This window comes from Tamandua tetradactyla, chromosome 12, assembly GCF_023851605.1.
Source record: "Tamandua tetradactyla isolate mTamTet1 chromosome 12, mTamTet1.pri, whole genome shotgun sequence".
Taxonomy (NCBI): domain Eukaryota; kingdom Metazoa; phylum Chordata; class Mammalia; order Pilosa; family Myrmecophagidae; genus Tamandua; species Tamandua tetradactyla.
This window is the reverse complement of record NC_135338.1, coordinates 608,015-631,865: the sequence shown is the minus strand read 5'-3', so window position 1 is coordinate 631,865 and position 23,851 is coordinate 608,015. Positions and strand designations below refer to the sequence as shown.

Sequence of the window (23,851 nt, the reverse complement as noted above, 5' to 3'; positions counted from 1 at the left end):
CTTTTAAGAAAACTTTGTCTATCCCAACATCATGAAACTATTCTCATATGTTATTTTCCAGATAGTTCTGTCCAATAGAACTTTCTGTGGTGATGCCGAAGTTCTATATATTTGACCTGTAAAAAACAGTGCCAGCTTTTGAACACCTGAAAATGTGGCTAGTAAAACTGAGGGACTGAATTTTTAAATTTAATTTTATTTAATCTAAAAATGAAATTTCCACAGCCACATGTTACCACTGTCTATCGTATTGGGCAGCATAGTGCTAGAGGCGTAATTGTTTTACGTTTCACGTTTAGACCTGCAGTATTTCCAGAATGAGTTGATTTTTTTTCTGAGTGTGTTATGCTGAAGGAATCAAGATTTATTTTTTTCCATATTTCTATCTAGTTGCCCCAACACCATTTTGTTGAAAAGGCTATCATTTCCTACTACACTGCAGTGTCGTCTTCTGAAATTAGCCATGTATGTGGTTTCATTTTATGACCATCTATTCTGTTCCGTTATTTATATATCCTTGCACCAGCTCTATACTGTATTAATTTCTATATGCTATCTAGTAAGCCTTGATATCTGTGATTATAAATTATCCAACTTCAATACTTTTTTGACTTTTTGCTCTTTGCATCTCCCTGTAAATTTTATAAATAACTTGTCAGTTTCCACAAAAATTTTTCCAAGATTTTGATTAGGAGTGCATTGACTGTATGAAACAATTTGGAGAAAATTGTTGTTTTAAAGTCATGCATCTTCCAATCCATGGATAGATCATTCTATTCAAAATATTTTCTAATTTTCCTTGTGATTTCTTCTTTGACCCATGGATTATTTAAAAATTAATCATTTGATTTCCAAATATTTGGAAATTTTATTATATATTTGTTACTGTCATCTAGCTTAATTTCAGTGTGTGGTCAAAGAACAAATCCTAAATAATTCCAATTCTTCAGAATTGCTGAGGCTTGCCTTTAGCACAGCATAGTCAATTTTAATAACTATTCTGTGTGCACATGAAAAGAAAGTTGTTTCCGTCATTTTGGACACAGTGGTTTATACCAGTTAGATCAAGTTTGTTACTTGTGTTGTTCAGATCTACTATTATTGATTGTCTGGTTATTCTATTAGTGAGAATGACGTTTTAAATACTTCTACTGTGTTTGTGGATTTATCTCTTCAAGTTTTGGATATGTATTATCAAGTTGCCTTCCCAAAATTTGAACGTTTACCAACAATATATGAATGTCTGGCTTCCCATACCCTCACCATCACTGGATATTATTTTTAAAAAATTTTGCCTGTGTTATACGTGAAAAAGATATCCTCTTGCTGTTTACATTTAGATTTCTTCAGTTACAAATGAAGTTGTTTTGTATATAATTAACAGCAGTTTACTTTTCTTTCTTGGAACTTGCTTGTACATACCTATGTGTCTTTCGACTATTTTTTTCCTGTATGTATGCTTTAAAAAATGATTTGAAATCAAGAATGCATTTTAATCGACTAAGTCTCTCTGAAGATACTCTAGACTAGGAACTCAATTTAGTTTGGGTCCACTTAGTTTCCCAGGTGTTGAAAATTCAGCAAAGAGTTCTGTAAGCCCTTCAGTGGGATGGACTGATGCTTGCATTGATGTGGAATGTCCTGTCTGGCAAGAAATGACCCAAGTCCGGGCTGAAAGAAGGCCACAGTGCAGTCCCAGATTACAGATGCTGTTATTCGAAGATCTGGTTCAGTGCTCATTTTACTATGAGTAAAGTGTCACTATTGTATGATGCTTTTTAGGTCTCATTTTGACTGACGTTTTTCTTCAATGCTGCCAGCTTACGATTCTATATGTGATGACTATTATTACATCTTCCTTAGATTGAGGAGCTTGCCCGGACTCTTACTGGCAATTACAATCAGCCCTCCTCGGATTGTGCGAGCGATGTCGATTCATCTCCTACCTCTAGTCCTCCAGCTAAGAAATGCTCCAAAGCCCACGAAAGATGGCAGATGTCTGCAAAGAAGGCTCTTCTCTTGTGGGCTCAGAAGCAATGTGCCATGTAAGTAGTTCACTGCAACCAAAAGAAATACACACAAAACAGCTCTACCTAATAACTGATCCTCACTGACCTGACTTCCAGATTTGAAAATTAGGCTAATCTCTCATCAAAAGAAAATGCTCACTATATCCGCCTCTTCTCACAGTGAACCCTCCAGCTGTGGAGGTCTGTGAGCTCAGCCACGGTTAGTTCTGAGGCCATAACACAATATCATCTGGGTGACTTACCTGACCCCCACCCCTTGTTTAGGTGGCCTTTTACAGCGTGGCAATCAGTAGTCTTTAAGTATTCTTATCATCAGGCATCATTGCCCTATGCTTCTGAAAGGTTGATTTAGAACTAAAAAAATTACCATACTATGATCTTTTTGAAAGTCAGTTGTACGACTTATTGCCTTTGGAGTTCCAGAACTTAGCAATGTGTAAATGTTGAATGAATGTATAAGTAACTAATACAAGAAATGATCTTTTGGAGCTTTATATGATTACATTAAGAGGCCACATTCCCCATTGTTGAGAAACGTATGACTCAGTAAGAAACAAAGACGTAGGAACATAGGCATTTTTCAAAAGTAAGGATAAAAGGAAGTTAGTGCTCACCATTTCTTTTTTACAGAGAAAAATTTTTCTGTTCTTGTGAGATATTTACTTTTTAAGTTTAACCAACTGCTGGGATAGGCTTTAGGGAGCACAAGGAATTAGGAAGCAGGAGATCTCACTACGAAAAGAGCTATAGAGTTCAGCAGCATTCCTTGTCATGCCATAGCCTTGTCAGGGTAAACAGAGTCAGAAGTATACTGCTAGGCCCTGTCCAATGTCGAATGTCTGGGCCTCTGAGGTGCTCCTTCCTATGGAAGGCTAAGTGTTAATGTCTGTCTTCGGCCTCACCTTTCTTTAGTTGGCATCTTTAGAACCCTCTGTATTCTACAAGCAGCACAAACATGCGTATCTTATAGATTTTTTTTTTTTCTGTGGAGTTCATGTCTGGAAATTGAACCCAGGTCTCCTGCATGGAAGGCGAGAATTCTGCCACTGAGCCACCATTGCACTGCCCTATATCCTATGGATTTTAAGTACTTTGAATAAATTTTTCTTGAATCTCCTCAAGACAGTTTTATTTCAGTTTAAAAATCTAAATCATAGCATACGTGAAAAACACGATTGCATCATATTCAGATTTGTTTGATTTATGCATAAATAATTAACCTCCAAATCCTTTCCAAGTTCATATATTTTACTACAGTTTATCTTTTCTTCAAATCCCCCCCTTACTTTTCAAATATAGAACTATACTAAACTTATTAAGAGGCACCTCTTTGTCTTAAGTAATTCATCATAAATTCACCCTGGTTTTGGCCGTCATGGGTGGTATTATTAGGTGATTTTTATTTCAATAATCTGTTATTATTTGGGACTCAGATATGACTGTGTTGTAAGCTATATGTTGTCTAGTCTTACTTGTGAAGCAGATGAGTCATGTCTCATCTGCTAAATGAGCCTGGGTCTTGCCATGGGTTCTGGATGGTAGCCCTGACCTCTTTGTAGGCAGCTAGGCTCTCTTAGATGACTTTCTCTGATCCTTTCTTAGATCCAGAATAGGGATTTATTGAATGATTCGGATGTCAAATATTAATCACCTGTTATATGGCAGGCATTGTTTGGGGGTGGTGGTGGGTCTATGTTGGTGAAAGAAAGACAAGGCACCCATGGGGTTTGCACCCTAGTATGGGAAGCTGATGAATAAATATGAACATTATAGTTGGCAGTAGGGTAAGGAAGGCTCCTTATGATGGAAATTGTTGAGGTTAGGGAGAGGGTCTCCTTTGGCTTGGGTGGTCAGGGATGCCCTCTCTGAGGAGAAGTCCACTGAGCTGAGACCTGAAGGGGAGGAGCTCAACAATATGGAAATCTGTGAGAAAGAGTGTTCCAGGGGGAGGGCATGGCTGTTGAGAAATAGGAAAGAGGCCAGCGTGTCTGTGACATTGTAGAGAAAGGGAAAAATAAAGAGGGAAGAGGTAGGCAAGGGCGAAATCCTGTAGGCCCTTGGGGGCCACAGTAAGAGACATTATTCCACATACAGTGACCAGCTGATGAGACATTTTAGCAGAAGAGTGACAAGTCTGTCTCTAGTGAGCTACTAGACCAATGACTTGGCACAATACATCATTTATTCTTATGGGAAAGAAAATTGTTTCCTATCGCAAGGGTCATTCATTGTATGTAGTGGTCTAAACTCAGTCATGAGCCAGCAGATTGCTGCATGCAGAACTTCTGTGGTGCTGATTCTCCGACTCGAAGAAACGTTATTGTCACGTGGAGGGCTCTATTAAAAATATTTTTTTATTGAGAAATCCTCACACACGTTCAATCCATCCATAGTATACATTCAGTGACCTACAATATCACCACATAGTTGTGTGTTCATCTCATGCTCACTTTTAGAACATTTGCATCACTCCAGTAAAAGAAATAAAAAGAAAAAACTCCTGCACCCCACATCCTTGACCCCTCTCATTGACCACCAGTATTTCAATCTACCCAATTTTTTTTTTTACCCCTTGTCGCCTATTATTTATTTATTTTTTACTGGAGGGCTTTTAAAAACAGATTGGGGTAGTGCAGTGGTGGCTCAGTGGCAGCGTTCTCACCTGCCATGCCAGAGACTGGGGTTCGAGTCCCAGAGCCTGCCCATGCAATAAAAAACAAAAACAGAAAACCCAGACAGATTGCTACGCCCACTTCTAGAGTTTGATGCAGTGGACGGGGCTCAAGAATTTGTTTTTCTGAGTTCTTAGACGGTGCCAGTATTGAAGCTGCTGGTCCACGGACCACACCTGAGAACTGATGTTCTGTGTATCCTGAGCTCACTGAACTTGGCACATTAATTTAATTTGACCTCAAAATTAAAAGTTTTCTCCTAGAATGATTTATATCACTTATTTGATGTCATGAATTTTTATGTTGATCATTACTGAATATAGTAGAGATGTTTTGATGTATTATTTTTCATAGTATTTATCATGTTTTCATCCTTTTGCGTGCTAGGTATGGGTCTGTCAGTGTTACGGACTTCAGGTCAAGCTGGAGAGATGGAAGGGCGTTTTTAGCTGTCATTCACGCCTTGCGACCAGACCTGGTCGACGTGAGGTGCGTGAAGCAAAGGTCCAACAAGGACAATCTGAAAGAGGCCTTCAGAATTGCAGAAAGAGAACTAAAAATCCCCAAATTGCTGGAACCAGAAGGTAAAGAAGCTTTTTTTTCCTTTTAAGAAAATATTATTTTAAGATTCTGGATGAAGTTGAAATAAAAACAGTGTATAAACAAACATAACAATATTGTATTCTAATCCAGGATCACTTAACTTCATTCTTTATTGAATTTCAGGAAACGGAGAATCCCTACCAATTAGTTAACTTCAGTAATTAGAGGATGAAACGGCAGCTGAAAACAAACAGTGCTGTTGCTGGGGCTAATTTGAGCCTTTGTTTTGCTTCTGTTGTTCTCTATATTGTGTTCTCCTTGATTCTATTGTTCTATTCTAAAATGTTTCCTATAAGATGTGTTCATTCTGTATTAATGCCGTTTGTTTATGTGTCTGCCCTTCCCCACTCCCTCCCTTCGTTTAAAGCTGAACTTCTATGAGGATAGAAATTGCTGCTTTCTTTTTTTCCTTTGTAATTGGCCAGGATTTGCCCATTGATTGTGTTGAATTATTAAATTTTTTAAAATCCTAAATACTGACTATATTCCCAGAGATTATCATCAAACTAATATTTGTTTTAACTTCATAAAATTAAGATTAAAATCACTTGATTGTTTCAGAAAAATTATATAGTTTAGATTGTATTGCATCACAGTGTACCCAAAGGTAGAAAAGATGCATATATAATTAGCAAAGATTATAATGAGCTAACAGGTCAAGAAATATGTTCTGATCGCAGCTGTATAACCAGTGGTATGCTGATAAATATTTAATGACCAACTCTCCAGAAAAATGCATGTCTGTGTATATGTATAATTATTATAAATTTTATACTTATGTACATAAGGGCAGAAATTTATTATAAATTTTACTAATAGAGAGGATGTGTAGCACACAATCTGTAAATAATAAAATATATGATACACTTTATTGTAAATTCCATATAACTCAAAAATGCTCTTGGTTGATTTTGCTAAACTCTTACCTCTATAGCAAAATAGTTGCAGTTGCAAACAAGTGTGGTTCTGACATGAATGTTGGTTGACATTTCCCATTATGGTAATGAATAAACGGGCAATGAAGATATATGTTAGAATCTCACTCATTCTTTGATGACATTAGTGCCTTCTTTCTTGGATTGAATACGGAAGAATATTTCCTTAATTTTTTTGTGATATTCATACTTAAACAGGTACGGATGGGACATACTGCAAAGATTAACCTGCCTTATTAATATTTTCTCCATCCCTTTCCTAATAATCAACAAAACAACAACAAATTAACCTCCCCCATTTGCTGATTTTTGTGTAAATATCTCGACCGTGGTTGATTTCAGGCTTCCAACGAGGAGTCAGCGACCCGAGATGGGCGAGATGCACCGTCGTTCACCACTGTGTATTGCTTCTTCCATGTAGATGCAGTAAACATAAATAACCTCAAGGGCAGAGATAATAGTAAAATGAAGTAAGGTAATTAGGAAGTGATGAGTTTTGAGTATTTATCCACTTTTTTAAAAAAAGTTTTTTTGAATCAATTTCAAACTTACAGGATGGTTTCAGAAATAATACAAACTTCATACAGAGAGCTCCATCATACCCCCACCACCCCAGGAACCCAGAGATCCACCAATCTTTAACATTTTGTCTCTTTTGCAAATTCGTCCTTCCTGTCATCTGTCTGTCTGTCTGTCTGTCTCTCTGCCTTCTGGACATTTGAGAGCAGGTTGCACACACCGTGCACCATCCTTCCTCAACACATAACATCTCCATGTCCATCTCCTGCACACCAGGATAATCTCTTATATCATCACTTTAAATGCAGTTAGTTCAAGAAATTCAACACCAATATGAAGCTTACATTCCGTATTCCAGTTTTTTCTTAGGTTCCTATAAAGCCCTGTTAAGCCTTTTTATCCACATTCTTAGATCCCTTCCACTATCATGTATTGCGTATAATTTGTTATTATCTCTTTAGTTTCTCTTGATTTCTTATTTTTTTAATTGTGGATATATACATATACATATATACACACAGACACACAACATAAATATTCCCTCACAACCCCTCCCAAATATACCATGCAGTGGGAATCATCATATGTTGCAGTACCTTCACCACCATCCATTGCTATAGCTTTGCTTTCACCCCAAACAGAAACCCTGTACTCATTTTGCATTAACTCTGCACTGTCCCTGCCCCCAGCCCCTGGTAACCTGTACTCTATTTTCTGTCTCTCTGAGTTTGCATGTTCTCTGGTATTTTCTTCATGGTTGCCATGGGGCTTAATTTTAACATCCTAGATCTATAACAACTTCATTTGCTTTGGTACCAACTTAACTTCAATAGTATACATAAACTATATTCCTATACCCCTCTATCCCCCCACCTCTATGTAATTCTTGTCACAAATTACATCTGTGTATATTATGAGCCCAAAAGCATTGCTTCGTCATTATGTTTTATGCACTTGCCTTTTAGATCTTGCAGGAAGTAAAACATGCAGTTACAAGTAAAAAATACAATATGGTAATATTTATTGCTGTCACTAGCTTTACTGGGGATCTTTATTTCTTCACATGGCATCACTCAGTTATCTAATATCCTTTCCTTTTAACCTGAAGAACTCCCTTTAGCATTTCTTGAAGGGCTGGTCTAGAGGTGACAATGTTTCTAGCTTTTGTTTATCTGGCAAAGTCAAAATTCCTCACTCATTATTGGAAGACAGTCTTGCCAGATACAGAATTCTTGGCTGGCAGTTCCTTGCTTTCAGTACCTTTAATATGTCTTCCAGCTGCTCTCTTGCCTCCATGGTTCCCAATCGGAAATATTGGCTCTTAATCTTATTGAGGATCCCTTGTATATAACACGTTGCTTCTCTCTTGTGTCTTCCAGAATTCTCACTTTATCTTCGGCATCCTAAAATTTGGTTGGTGTGGTATGGGTCTGTTTCAGTAGATCCTATTTGAAGTTCTTTGAGTATCTTGGATGTATATAATTTTAATAAATTTGGGAAGTTTTCAGCCATCATTTCTTTGGATATTCCTTCTGCCCTTTTCTCTTTCTTCTGCTTCTGGGATTCCTATAATACATATACTGGAAAGCTTGGTGGCGTCCCACAGAGTTCCTCAGGTTCTGTTCATGTTTCTTCATTCTTTCCCCTTTCTGCTCTTCAGACTGGATGATTTCAATTTTCTTACTTCAAGTTCACTGATTTTTTCTTCTGCCAGCTCCAGTTTGTTTTTGAATTCTTCTAGGGAATTTTAAATTTCTGTTTAAATTTTAGCTCTGTTTCATTCCTTTCCATAATTTCCATCTCTCTATGTGTTCATCATCTTGTCTTCCTGCTTTCCTTTAGGGTTTTTTCCCATTTTTCCATTAGCACTTTGAGTGTATTCAAGGCCATTTAAAAGAATATTTGTCTGGGGTGCCCCAGGTCTGGTCTTCCTCACTGATAGTTTCTAATGCTTTAATCTTCTCCTTTGCCTGGCTCATCACTTCCTGTTAGTTTGTATGTTTTGTAACCTTTTGTTGAAACCTGGACATTTTAATATTTTAGTTTGGTATCACTGGAATTTAGACTCTGAGTCCTCTGTTCCTTAAGTTTGTGTCTAGCAAGAGTGCTTTTTCCTGAATTCGAGGAGCTAACAAAACAGAAGAAAAAAATAAAATACCTTTTCCATTCCTATAGATTGACTTGTGTGGGTGCTCTCCTTCGGAGGTTATCCATACAATGAGTTTAGAAAATAGCTCCAGGTCAAAGCAAAGGGTCCTCCTTGATTCTTTCTGAAAAGGCTTCTTGTCTTGGGCATGTGTGTAGCCCTGGGAATTCCCCTATTTACTTGGCTGTGAATGTCTCCCCTTCCCTAGGAAATGGTTTCTTCATGGTTTGAGGAATGCACAGTCAGTATTCCCTTGTCCCATGAAACATTATTTCACTGCTGTCCTATAGCATTCTGTAGGAGAGCTCAGTGAGCCACCTTCGGAGGGCGGAGTCAAGATGGCAGCTTAGCAATGTGCACGTTTTAGTTCGTCCTCCAGAACAACTACTAAATAACCAGAAACAGTACAGAACAGCTCCTGGGGCCATGTCAGTGACTGGACACACAGCGTACCCCAGTCTGGACCAGCTGGACCGGCTGCGAGCCTCCCCAAAACCGTGAGTTCCCCAAGCCATCCTCCCCCACAGGCGGCTTCCCAGAGGGAAAGAAAAGAGACTCTAAACCTGGTCAAGGCGGAGGTCTCTCATTGGGCTCATGGAAAAAAAAGAGGAAAGGGGGAGGAAACAGAGGTTTTAGTGGCTGTGTTTCTACGGAGACTTGGCAGCCTCTGGATTCAGCGGCGGAACTTCTCAGGCTGCAACTGCCCCAGGCATAGGCAGAAACAGGCTGCTTTCAGGGCTGTCTCCCACCTGTGCCTTCCCCAGGGGAGGGGTGAAGCCCAACTCAGGTGGAATCCCTCTCTCAAGGAATTCAGACCCCAGGGCTTGGCAATTTGAAGCCATTAAAACCAGCCTACAACCTCTCCTCTGTCTCCACCACACCCCCAGCAGGGAGAGTCTTCCAAAGTTAAAAGTGCCGCAACATCTTTTGCTGGTGGGACCCACAGGCAGATGCGCCACATACTGGGCAGGATAAGAAAAACAGAGCCCAGAGACTTCACAGGAAAGTCTTTTAACCTGCTGGGTCTCACCCTCAGGGAAAACTGATGCAGGTGACCCCTTCCCCCTGATAGAAGGCCAGTTTAGTCCGGGAAAACCCAGCTGGAGTCTATAATACCTATGTAGACCCTCCTAAGGGTAGGGAGGGAAAAGGCACCATACAAGCAGGGCAAGAAACAAGAAAACAAGAACGGAAAAATTATCCTCTGTTAAACAAAACTTAAGCTAGAGGTCTGGAAAAAGCTGAACTGTAGGTCAAAGAACAGATAGACAACAAATTTATCTAGCAAGAAAATTCTAGGTAAGAGAAGTGAAAGCAATCTCCAGAATAAACTAATTAAGGTAATTGAATGTCCAGACGCCAGCAAAAAAATAACAAATCACATCAGGAAAATTGAAGATATGGCCCAGTCAAAGGAACAAACCAATAGTTCAAATGAGATACAAGAGCTGAAACAACTAATTGAGAATGTACAAACAGAAATGGAAAACCTCATCAAAAACCAAATCAATGAATTGAGGGAGGATATGAAGAAGGCAAGGAATGAGCAAAAAGAAGAAATGGAAAGTCTGAAAAAACAAATCACAGAACTTATGGGGATGAAAGGTACAGTAGAAGAGATGAAAAAACAATGGAAACCTACAACGGTAGATTTCAAGAGACAGAGGTTAGGATTAGTGAACTGGAGGATGGAACATCTGAAATCTGACAAGATACAGAAACTATAGGGCAAAAAATGGAAAAATATGAGCAGGGACTCAGGGAACTGAATGATAATATGAACCGCACAAATATACATGTTGTGGGTGTCCCAGAAGGAGAAGAGAAGGGAAAAGGAGGAGAAAAACTAATGGAAGAAATGATCGCTGAGCCACCTTCTACAAGCAGAACAAGCATTTGAACAGTGAGTTCCTCAGGCCACCACCAGACAGATTGTACATACTGCCAGCAGGTGAACAAGCGTTATTCTGCTCTTTCCAGAACCAGGACCAGAGATCCATAGTAGGAGTGTAGATCAGCTACACGCTGGGACTGTGAGAGTTAGGGGAGGGGCCTGCCACAGTACCATGAAATGCTAGCAATTTTAAGTGACCTTTTTCTTGATTCACTACTCTCCCTGGTATTGCAGTCCTTTAACTGTTTTTTTGGAGCTTTTTATAAAGAGGTTTCTGCTAATTCTTGCTGGTTGTTCAAAGCTTCTATGGGGGGATGGAGCCCTTGTCCCTCTTTGCCATGTTGATCGGGCAGGATCTCTAATAACATTCTTTCAGTATAATTTATTTAATTGTGTATTTCTACACTTTAACTATTAATAGATAGATGGATGCATGGATGACATTCTTTCAGTATAATTTATTTAATCATACATTTCTACACTTTAACTCTTAGTAGATGGATGGATGGATGGATGGATGGATGGATGGATAGGTGGGTGATATAATGGCCAAGATGACAAAATATTAAATTGGTGGATCTGGGTGTCCGAGACATGGGAGAATGTTGGAACTCACTGTATATGGTCTGAATTATTTTTGCAATTGTCCTGTAGGTTTGAAAAAGTTTAAAAAGTCATACAGTTGCTGAAGCATGACAGCCACCACCCCTTCTGTTAAATACAATTCTGGTGTGATTACACAGAAGAGAAAAAATGAAACTGAATCCAAAGATCACACAGTGAGACTGCATGTGCTTGAAATCTGAAGACCTGAAAATTCTGATGTTTCTCCCTTAGTTTTTTTTTTTTTAACCTTTTTTTATTGTATAACATAGCATATATGCAAAGCAAAGAAAGAAAAAAGCAATAGTTTCCAAAGTACTCTTCAACAAGTAGTTACAGGACAGATCCCAGAGTCTGTCATGGGCCACCATACCATCCTCTCAGATTTTTCCTTCTAGCTGCTCCAGAACATTGTCCCCCTTAGCTTTTAAAGGTGAAATTAGTCAAGTGAATTGAAATTTGAAATCCTATGTAGGGCCCATCATAACCCTTCTTATACTCCTCACTCACATTCAAGGCCAGTCAGACAGAAACCAGGAAGGCACCGAGAGTCGCAGACTTTTCACATCACCATGGACTGGATTCGGTCTCCAAGGCCACAGAATGGAAAGTTCATTTAAGAGAAAGACAGTCAGTGGCCAGCATTGGGGTCTGCAGATCCTCCACCGTGAAACCTCAAGACCAGTGACCTAGACAGTTACTCAACTATCTCCTTAGTTCTTGGGTCAGGGAAGGATCTCGCATGGCGAGAACCATAGACCATCTCTGTCCTAACAGTCTCGTCCATATCCCCTGGGTTGTGTGATGTGGTCACTGACTTCGTGGGCTCAGGTGTGGGGAAAGGTAGAAGCACTGTTTTTTTCTGCCTCTCCCTCACCTGCATGAAGTCTGTCTTGGTTGCCAGGCAGTGGCATTCTATCTTGTGTTGTGGCTACAGATTCCTGCCAACCTGAGGTGACTCAGCAGAGGTCTTGGGAGCCTCGGAGAATCTGCAGATAGCTAATATGCCCTGTGCAATCCTGAGCCTAGTGGCCTTGTGCCAGGTGTTGGCAGCACTGCTAGAGTAGTTTGTACCAAGCCCAGATCCCCAAGGAATGCTGTGGGAGATGGTGGTGTGCCTATTCATAGTGAGAGTGTTTATTATTAAATGTTTTTATGATGATGGAAGGAGAGATAAAACTGGCTGCTGACATTTCTGCTCTTCTGGAAGAAGGATATCGAATTGTGGATAAGTTTCACCACATTAAAAGAGTATTTGGAGGGCGGGCCGCGGTGGCTCAGCGGGCAAGAGTGCTTGCCTGCCGTGCCGGAGGACCTCGGTTCGATTCCCGGCCCCAGCCCATGTAAAAAAAAAAAACAAACAAACAAACAAAAATATAATAAAAAAAAACAAGAAAATGTTTAAAAATGTTTCCCTTTCTTCCTCCCTTCCTTCCTTCCATCCTTCCTTCCTTCTCTGTCTTTCCTTCCCTTCCTCTCTCTCTCTTAAAAAAAAAAAAAAAAAAAAAAAAAAGAGTATTTGGAGACCTCAAATCAACTATAACAGAAGCCAAACTCAAGAATGAAGTATCGGAACAAAGAACTGGAAAGCTACAGCTCTTTATTAGGACTTAAGGGAGATATGTCTAGAATATTATGGAAAGGAGAGACATCTAAATGTTTACAAGAAGTTCAGCTGATGGCTGGCATTGCAGGCAAGTCCCTCCTAGAATACTCAGCAAAGCAAATCCAGCATCAAGTAGCACCAACCAAATCATCCTTCAAAACCGCTTAGGAGGATGCAGAAGAGGTTCATGCAGCAGTAACAGAAGCTTTGGAGGAAAATACCAGGCTGGAAAAAAGCATAAAACTCTTTTCAAGGAGCCTCAAAAATGGAAAGGAAGAGTGGGCAAATTTACTAAAGAGAAACATTCCTCAGAAACCTCTAAGTTGCTTATGGAACCAGTTCTTAATCATAAAGTGGGTCAGATCAAGCCTGCAGGTGAGTACGTGCCAAAAATGAGCGAGTCGGCTACTGTTCTCAAGAAGATAACATGGATGGATATCCTGAGGACATCAGAAAATGGAATCTCATAGATGAAGACCCTAAAGGACTGTTGATTAATGGGGTGGATTTAAATACTCACTTAAAAATCTCAAAGAAAAAAAGAAAACAAATGTACGTGACATTACAAGAAGAAACTAAAATGATCAGTGCATTTAATAATCTCATAGAAAGATCCCAAACCAAAAAGCTTTGCTCCAGCCAGAAATCACCCAATTGGAAAGACAGATGGAAAACTCCAACAGAAACAAGTTCATCCTAAATTTCATCAAAGAAAGGAAACAGATTTTTACCCAAGGCTCAATTTAGAGAGAATTTACACCAGAAAGGTAGAGAAAGATTTTTCTAAAGCAAATAAAAATAACAGCAATGCATGTGAAGACCTGAAATCTTATAAAATTCAAGCATAAAGTATTTCAGAAAAAGTCAAGAGTCGCTGGGTATTACCAAAACCTTCTTATATCCTAGGAGAGTAAAGCTGATGATATAGGATAAGAGCTCTGATAGCTGAGAGAAACCTAAGTGAATTGAGAAAGGAAAATACATACATGACACAAAAATTAATTGAGGAAGAATATAAACATTCTGCAAATTATCATTCCATTCCTGTACACCAAATGGTGCATTTGACAGAGTCCTGAAAGCATGTCCAGCCACCTTGCCGACCAACTGATCACCAAGGAAGGAGGAGCATCACACTGAGATAGTAAGGCCATTAGGGCATGCCCTGTATAGACCAGTGGCCAAATGCCATCCATTCTGGCCAACTCCATCCTGAGGCAGCAGGTGCCACCAGAGATCAAGAGGGAGTTTGTCTTGGGGCTCCTGGCCCAGGCGGAAGCAACTCGATAGCTTCTTGTCATTCACCCCTCTCACACGATAGAGGAGCGGCTGACCAGGCTCTGTCCTCCGCTGTGGCTTCCTGTAAAAAGTTAGATGTCACAAAGGAGTGCCAGGAGGAAGTTCCTGAGGAGAGGACATCTTCTGTAAAGTGAAGAGGAAGAAGCTTTGCAAGAGTGCATTGCCAAGGACTTCCAAATCCCTTCGTTTCCTTTTCTTAAAGTATGTATCACAGCTTTAATGAGGTGTGATTCACGTACTGTGGTTGGTTGAATTAGGAACCCCAAGGGGGGAAACAAAACAAAACAACAGTCCTATTCTTAGTATCAGTTGTGTGTGTGAACGCATTGACATAGCACCTTTTGAAGATGTTATTTTATTTATTTTTTTTTTTTAAAGGAAAGACAGAGAGAAGGAAGGAAGGATAGAAGGAAGGAAGGAAGGAAGAAAGGGAAACATTTTTAAACATTTTCTTGTTTTATTGTATTCTGTTTCTCCGTTTTTGTTACATGGGCTGGGGCCGGGAATCGAACCGAGGTCCTCCGGCATAGCAGGCAAGCACTTTGCCCGCTGAGCCACCGCGGCCCGCCCCTGAAGATGTTATTTTTAATTAAGGTGAGGCCAAGTGAATCAGGATGGGTCTTAATCCTATTATGGGAGGCCTTATAAAGAGAAAGTCATGGGGAGAAGCAGGAACCCAGAAGAGAAAGGAGAGGATATGCCCATGTGATGGGAAAGCCGAGGAACCCAAACTCTATTAGATATCAAGACCTGAGACATCTACAGATCAATGTTTTGTCCTCTGCACCTGATGAGTCAGCAGCCCCACTCCTTCCTAGTGCTTTGCAGTGGCCATGCTCTCCCTGAATGCTGGATTGAAGGCGCCACCCTCTTCAAGAATGGAATGGAAGGCATGTTCTCCACAAATGCCTAATGTTGGGGCCTGGGCCCCACCCTCTCTGAGCACTGGGGTGGCAGCACCCTTCTTCAACAATGGGATGGATTGCCCACCTTCCAAGCTCTGGGGCAGACTTATACTTTCCACACTCATGGGTCGGCCTGTTCTCTGGGCCTAAGGAGCTATCATCCATCCAGACCTCAGCATCCATGGTTCTACCCTGGAAGTGATTCTTCCTTCCATTTGTCCCCTTTCTGTCCCTTTTAGGTCAGGTTGGCAGCAGTTCTGTTTGTACAAATTACACAAAAAAACTTGTCGGCCTTGCATGTAGTTCACAGGGGTCTAAACCAACAGACAGTAGAACTTTTCCAGATATTTCCTGGGTAACTGCCCCTCCAATTCTGACTTGCATGGAAATCACTGTTTCTATGTTCAGTTAAACCCTCACATGGAGCATTGCCCTCTGGGAACTCACTTTGTAGAAACCCAGAATTTTCCAAATCATCTACTTATGTTTTCTTAATGCCCAAGAGTTCAGTTCTCAATTTATCCCTTTCCTTTTGCATTTTACTGTGACCTGCAAGAAGAGACCAGGCTGAACTTTCTGTACTTGGCTTTGCAATCCCTTTAGCTAAATATTTAAGTTCATTGCTCTCGATTTCTGACTTCCATCTGACCTCAGAATTTAATTTAACCAAGTTCTTTGCTGTTTTAAAACAAGGATCCCCTTTGCTTTAGCTCCCAGTAACGCATTCCTCATTTTCCCCTAAGGCCTTCCTGAAGATACTTTTATCATCCTTGTTTCTATTAACAGTCTCTTCAAAGCATTCTAAGCCTTTTCTATCAGGTGCCTCATGATTCTTCCAACCTCTACACCTTACCCAATTCCAGAGTTGTTTCTGCATTTTTGGTATTTGCAATAGCAGCACCCCACTCTTCTGGTACCAAAATCTGTTTTAGTCAGAGCCCTCTAGGGAAACAGAACCAACATTATATATAAATATTTCTATATATAATAAATATTATATAATGTAAATATTGTGAGTTTTTTTTTTTTAATAGAAATTGGCTGACCTGACTGTGGGAATGGGCAAGTCTAAATTCTATAGGGCAGGATGTAAGCTGAGAACTCTAAGGAAGGTTTTTGATGAATTCCCCAGTAGAAACTGGTTGGCTTGAAGTTGAGATGGAAATTCTGCCTTCTGACTGCTGAAATCATTACTTCTCCTTTTAAAGCCTTCAGCTGATTGGATGAGATGTCTCTCATTGCTGGAGGCAATCTCCTCAGTTGACTAAATATTATTGGTTATAGATGTAATCAATTTACAGATGATTCAAATCCATGAAACATCCTCATGGTAAAAATCAGGCCAGTACTTGTTTGACCTAAAACTGGACACCATAACCTGGTCAAGTTGACACATGAACTTAGCTGTCACAGTCACTTTTTTTTTTTTTTTTACATGGGCAGGCACCAGGAATCGAACACGGGTCCTCGGGCATGGCAGGCAAGCATTCTTACCTGCTGAGCCACCGTGGCCCTGTCACAGTCACTTAACCTTTGTGTTTTAAACAGCTTTATTGAGATACAAGTCACATATAGTACAATTAAGTGTGCAATTGGGTGTTTTCCAGTATATTCACAGAGTTGTGCAGCCATCACCACAATCAATTTTAGAACATTTTGGTTCCATTGGAAGGAAACCCCATACCTATTAATAGGGATTCCCCACTCCCCCACCCTCACTCCCACCCCCAGGCAACCACTCATGTATTTTCTGTCTCTTTAGTTTTTGCCGATTCTCCATTTATATAAATGGAGCCACACAATATGTGTTCTTTTGTGACTGGCTTCTTTAAATTAGCATAATGTTATCAAGGTTACTTCTTGTTGTAGCATGTATCAATACTTCATTAGTTTTTAATAGATTTTATTTTTTTACTACAGTTTTGGATTCACAGAAAAATTGGCAAGATAGTACAGAGTTCCTAAATACTCAGTATCCAGTTTTCCCCACTGTTGAGATCTTACATTAGTTATGGTACATTTGTTATAATTAATGAATCATATTGATGTTAGTATAAAATACATAACTTTATTCAGATTTCCTTAGTATTTACATAATAATCTTTCCCTGTTCCAGGACCCGTCCAGGATCCCACATTATGTTTAGTTGTCATGTCTCCTAAGTGTTCTCTTGGCTGTAAGAATTTCTCTGACTTTCTTTTCTTTATTATTAATAACCTTGACAGTTTTGAGGAGCACCAGTTATGTGTTTTGTAATAAGTGCCTTCACTGGAATTTGTATGATGTTTTTTCTCATGGTTAGACTGGAAATTATGGGTTTGCGGGAGGAAGTCTGTAGAAGCAAAGAGCCATTCTTATTGCATTATATCAAAATATAACATATGATATCTATCAAAATGACTTATCACTGTTCATGTTGACCGTGATCACCTGGCTGAGGTGATATTGCCAGGTTTCTCCTCTGTTAAATTACTAATTACTCTCCCCACCTTCCCTTTCATCTCTACCCTTTGGAAAGAAGTGGCTTTCACACTTAAGGGAGTGAAAAGTTATGCTTCTGTTCTTTGAGAGCAAGTTATTTACACAAACTATTTGGAATCCTTCTGCATAGGGGATTTATCTCTTCTCCACTTATTTAATTGTTCAATCATTTATATCAGTATGGACTCATGGATATTTATTTTTCCACTTTTCATTATAATCCAGTATAGCTTGTTTGTTTTGTTGTTCAAATGGTTCTAGTTTGGCCATTGAGAGCTGTTTCAGTTGGTTCCTGTACTCCTTTTTTTTGTTTTCAGATTTTTTTTTTAATCTTGGAGCTAAGTTTCTTCAAATTAAATGGATATTTCCCCCACAACGTGGTGAAATATTTTTTTTAAATAAAACCAATGCACATACAACACGAACATTCTTAATGTATGAACATCCCGTGCTTTGTGTGCAATCACTGGCTCACAATATTATCACATAGTTGTATAGCCATCGCTATGACCATTTCTCAGAACATTTACATCACTCTGGAAAAAGCAATAAAAAGAAAAGAGAAAAAAACTCATACATACCATACCCCCCACCCCTCCCTCTCATTGACCACTAGTATTTCCCTCCACCCAATTTATTTTTACATTTGTTCCCCCTGTTATTTATTTATTTATTTATTTATTTATTTATTTATTTATTTATTTTTTTTTTAAAGGAAAGACAGAGAGAAGGAAGGAAGGATAGAAGGAAGGAAGGAAGGAAGAAAGGGAAACATTTTTAAACATTTTCTTGTTTTATTGTATTCTGTTTCTCCGTTTTTGTTACATGGGCTGGGGCCGGGAATCGAACCGAGGTCCTCCGGCATAGCAGGCAAGCACTTTGCCCGCTGAGCCACCGCGGCCCGCCCCTATTTATTTATTTTTAATCCATATCTTTTACTCATCTGTCCTTACCATAGATAGAAAGAGCATCAGAACAAGGTTTTCACAATCACACAGTCACTTTGTGAAGGCTCCTGTACTCCTTTGACAACTCTGTAAAGTGAGTTTTGTTGGTTTGCCCCAAGCTCATCTTGTGTGTTTCCTGCCCCTGTCCTACAATCAGCCATTTCTCTAAAGAGCTGTGGTTCCTTTTACTGGAGAGTGGTATTAGAAACAGAGATCTGGGCACTAGATATACTCACTGCAACAAATAATTGAGCTTTTTGAACTTCAGTTTGTTTTCTTTTTCTCTCTCCCCCAAAATTGAATTAGGTGGTTATTTCCAGTTCACTTTAGCTTTTGTCATTGGTATGGCTTCATTTGATGTTGCTTGTTACTAATCTTTCTTGTTAACTTTTTTCCTTCTCCTTGTTTTTTCTCCCTTTCTTCTTTTTATCCAATTCTTGCCTTCTCTCTCTCTTTTTTTCAATTTTCCTCATCTTTTTTTTGTCTTTTCTTTATTTCTCACCATACTTTTTTTTTCTCACCCTGTTTCTGATAATTGTTCTTTTTTTTTTCATACTTCTCTCATATTATGATCATCTAAGGCTTTATTATTAGTGTAAAATAATTTATTTTAGGATAAATTTAGATAATTTATAATATCTGCAGATAATTAAGCAACCAAGGGAATAGGCTGTATAATAAAGGCAAATTTCCATGTTATAAATGGTTGGCCATATTCATTATAAATAGCTTAAATAAATAATAGCTCTGAAATTTGAAATACATCATGATTACTGATGCAAACCAAATGTATTTATATTTGATTAAGGGAATTATCCTTGGACATAATTTTTCAAAACATTCAATCATGATGCAAAACTTCATAAACGGGAAGTTTGTTTTAAAAGAAAATAACTAGTTAAGTCAATATTATTTTATGTATCTCCTTATATTTATACCTTTTTCAGTAAAAGAATAGCTCAACTCTTAAGGACCCTTCCTCTTTTGAAACCCAGCTTTTTATTTATACCTTTTGCATGGTTGCTGCCTTGAATTCTATTATTTGCATATGGATTAGATTCACTTGTTCCCTCATCAGACAGAGTCCCCATTGGTCCCAGGAACAAGTTCACTAAAACATGCGTAGTATGTTGGTATGATTATTGTTTGTTTTTCTCCTCGCGTTTTTCTGAAGCTCCTTGAGGGGCAGAGGTATGTCCTCATTTTGGGCATCTAGCATCTATTTGTTGAAGGAACAAAGGGATGAAACGTAATATTCTGAGGACAAGGACTGTGCCTTATATATCATTGCAACCTCTGTCTGTGACCTGCATTTGTGGGTACCCTGTAAACATTTGATGAATTGGGTTTAACTGAATTAATAAATGAACAGAGAAGATTTACTTTTCAAGAATCTTTAGTGGTTCTTTTGGCAACATACCAAGAGACTTCCCAAAATGATGTGTGTTCAGTTTATCTATGATATATTATATCCTCCTCTTTTTGATTTTGTGGTACACTTTATTATATGCCCATGGAAATTCTGCATTTAAGAAATTTCTGATTCTTGTAAGCTTTGTTTAATTCAGCATTTTCCAAACTTATTTAAGCATGGACTCCGTTAATTTAATACCTGATAGACTCTATTCCATCGGTAGCTAGCACAAAGCCTGGCACATAGAAGGCGCTCAATAAATTGTTCTGTGAATACATGAGTAAAGTTTTGTGAATGTCTTGAACAAGTCTTCCACACAACATGTATTTTTGGAAATGCTTTATTGCACAAATGCTGAAACCTGTGTGTCAGCAGTGGATTCCAGTTATTTTATGATCCAGCACTTCTGAAAGTTTCTGCACCCTATCTCCAGGAAGAGAAATGTTTTAATTTCTTCTGTCTACCTCGTCCTGTTTACTATGCCCTCATACATAGAGCATGCACAGCAACGCATCATTGTAGGGAGACTGGATGCCTCCCTATAAAGTACTGGTGTCAGAATTCAGCCCAGATCTGCCTGAATCTAGATTTAAACTCTTAACTGCACACTGGACCAGGGAAACCAGGGACTTTGGTGCATTTCACAGCTCCCCTATGGCATAGCCTGTTCTTGAGTAATAATTATAATAAATCACATCCATAGCTAATAAATAGATGTTCTGCCTGTCTTACAGATGTAGATGTTATTGATCCTGATGAAAAGTCGATCATGACTTATGTAGCAGAGTTTCTGAAATATTCAAAGGATACACCTGGAACTGGAGACCAGGCTGAGGTATGTTTGTAGAAGTTCAGGTCAAGCTCATTTTTGTCGTACCCTACTAATTATTTAATTTTTAAAGTGAGGTGTAATTTACATAGAGTAAAATATACTGATCGTAAGTATACAGGTTTTTGAGTGTTACCAAATGTATACACTCATTTAAGCTGTACTCCAATCATGATATAAAATATTTCGATTGCCCAGAACATTCCATCATACCCGTTTCTAATCTGTAACTCCCCACCACAGGCAACCAGCCTGGCAATTCCTTTCACCATAGGTTAGCTTTGCCTCCTCTTTTTTTTTTTAAAGTAAAAGTGATAATTTATTAAACTTTGCTGACTCATCTAAAACATCTGTTTAGGCACTCTAAGGAACAAATGAGGTAAGCCGAATTAAAAAAAACATCTAGCAATACCAGTTTTTGTCTGTTGTAATTTTTAACACCTTTATTGAGATATAATTCACATACCATAAAATTTACCCATTTAAAATATACAATTGAGTGGTTTTTAGTATATTCTCAGACTTGTGAAACTATCACTACAATCTAATTTTAGAATATTTTACATTAACCCAGAAGAAACCATGTACATACACTCTTTAATTTCTTATAAATATAATCATATACTACCTTGGGTCTTATTTTTTTTTTTGCCCTAGATACTCCTGCAATTATTAATACTTTGCATTACTGTGGTACATTTGTTACAACTGATGAAAAAAAATTATTAAACTTGTACTATTAACTATATTCCATGGCTTACATTAGGGTTCACTGTTTATGTTGTACAGTCCTATGGTTTTTACAGTAACTTTTATTCTAGTAACATAGGCACAACCTTAGATTTCCCCCTTTTAACTATATCCAAATATATAATTCATTCTGTTAACTGTGTTTCACAGTGTTGTGCTCTTAATCCTTGTTTACTTAGAATATCCTTCAATTACCATCAGACTGCCACTGGATTATTCAATTTTTCTAAGTTAGTCAGTTACACAAAAAATTATACGTGGAAATTTCATAAAAATCACTGAGTTGAAAGGGAACACTTATTTTGCTTCTTTGAAATAATTGCTGTGAATTGAGTAAAATATTTATGAGTATTATTTTCAAATTTATTTTAAACTACCTTCTCAGACATGTTTAAATGCCGTCATATTTGATTTGATAAATTAGGCCTATGTTTTCACATTTTATTCTGGAGCACTAAGATTGTGGCTGGCTCTGGAAAGGAGACGCAAGCCGAGACTCAGTCTCACGGTTACATTCACTTATTACTGACCTGCTGAGGAGCTACTCTTTCCTAGGTAACTCCCATATTCAAAGGTAAAAGTAAAAATTCTACTATTTAGGAATTTAAATGCAAAAATATTGGAAGATAGTCTTATTTAATAGAAAATAAAAGTAAATGAAGGTTAAGGGAGAATGGAAATAAGCATACTACTTATACTTTATCCTCTAGCAGTAAAATCTGCTTTCAAATGAAGATAAACATACCACCCAAGCAAGAATCTAAGAAAAAATAATTGTTGCTCACCTCCTATGATAGCATAAGCAGAATCTTCAGAGTGCTATTTCAGGAAAATGTTTAAGATATTTTTGATGTCAGTGTTTTTGCTAGGTGTAGATATCTCTTGAATTACCTCGTATTTGGGTTTATTGAAAGGTTGTCTTCTGAAATGCCGCTATAAAGAAGTGATTTAGGCTAATACTCTTCTAAAATTGAAGAAGGTTGGTAATGGATAAGCCCAGAAAAGGTTTCTCGGCACGTTCAGATGCTAACCTCAATCTATTTAGAAATTTCAGGAGTCTTGTGAATAAGCAGAATCTCTCTGCCAGTCACTGGTGTGCAGTGGTTGCATTATTTCACTAACGTTTGAAGTTGTTAATGTTGCTAAAAGCAAACATCAGGTCTATTTAGGATCTAGTTTTACAGGTGTTTTTATTTTTTCAAATGACAGGGAAAGGTGAAAGATGCTGTCATCTGGTTAACTCTCCAAGAGAAAAAGCTACAGACTGTGCTAAAGGATTCAGAAAATGAGACCTACTTTAAAGAATACGAAGTAAGTATGACTTTAAACAGCAGTTTATTTGTAGTTTACTCTTTTAGGAAAGAGTCATAAGTCTTTAAAAGACACTTTCAGAGTTGATTTTTTAAGTACTAAATTAACTCCAAGTTTTAGGGCTGGATTCTGGGACAATGCTTCTCAAATTTTAATATGTGTGCAGATCACCTGGGCATCTTGTCCATCTGGGTGGGGGCTGAGATTCTGCATTTCTGCTAAGCTGATAAGCTGGTGCTGATGCTGCTGGCCCCTGGGCACCTTTGAGTAAGAGGGTTCCAATGCAGAGGTCGTCAGATGATGCTGTCTCAGAATGACAACACAGAGTCTGGACCAAGGTGCTCTTTGGGGGATAGTGATAACAGTTATTATCACTGCATTCTGAACGTCTGCTGTGCATTGAAGCAGGTATTGTTATTTCAGTTAGATGAGGACACCAGGGCTTAGCGCTACGAAATAGCTTATCTCAGGTTAACTTAGCTAGTGAAAAGTAGAGGTGGGATCTGAATCGAGTCTCGCTCCAAAGCCCTAGCTCTTTTTGCATCCTGTTCCTAACCTGAATAAGGTGCAGAAACTGCCATGTGCCTACAAAGCACGTGGCATCCCTCGTCTTCCGTCTCCCTAGTTGTTTAATGAGGCGGTTGAATGTCCCAGCCTGTCCAGTTCCAACATTCAGTGGATTGTGTGGCTTGCGGGTCACATTGTTTGATCTGTTTGGAGCCATCTGGGAGAGGAGGGGCCAAACATTTTATCTGCCCTTGGGCTCAGCCGTGTAGGCCTCTTCTGCTTCTTCCGCCTTGGCTCTGGATTGAGATTTTTTTTCCATTGAAAAGATGTTCAGTGTTCACTGGAAGAGCCTTTTTTCTCACATGTATCTTTTATTTAGAAATGTACCACCTACCTAAAA

The 23,851-nt window shown here is 38.7% G+C and overlaps 1 protein-coding gene across 8 annotated transcripts in view; it reads left to right on the top strand.

Moving 5' to 3' along the window:
• The window catches only part of SYNE2 (spectrin repeat containing nuclear envelope protein 2), a 384,031-nt gene that overhangs the window by 78,771 nt on the left and 281,409 nt on the right, over positions 1-23,851 (top strand). For all 8 annotated transcript variants that reach the window (XM_077122415.1, XM_077122416.1, XM_077122418.1 and 5 more), the window contains 4 exons: positions 1,864-2,045; positions 5,090-5,286; positions 20,789-20,889; positions 22,843-22,944. In XM_077122415.1, coding sequence (XP_076978530.1) covers positions 1,864-2,045; positions 5,090-5,286; positions 20,789-20,889; positions 22,843-22,944 — 582 coding nt within the window. The remainder of the gene's footprint in view (positions 1-1,863; positions 2,046-5,089; positions 5,287-20,788; positions 20,890-22,842; positions 22,945-23,851) is intronic.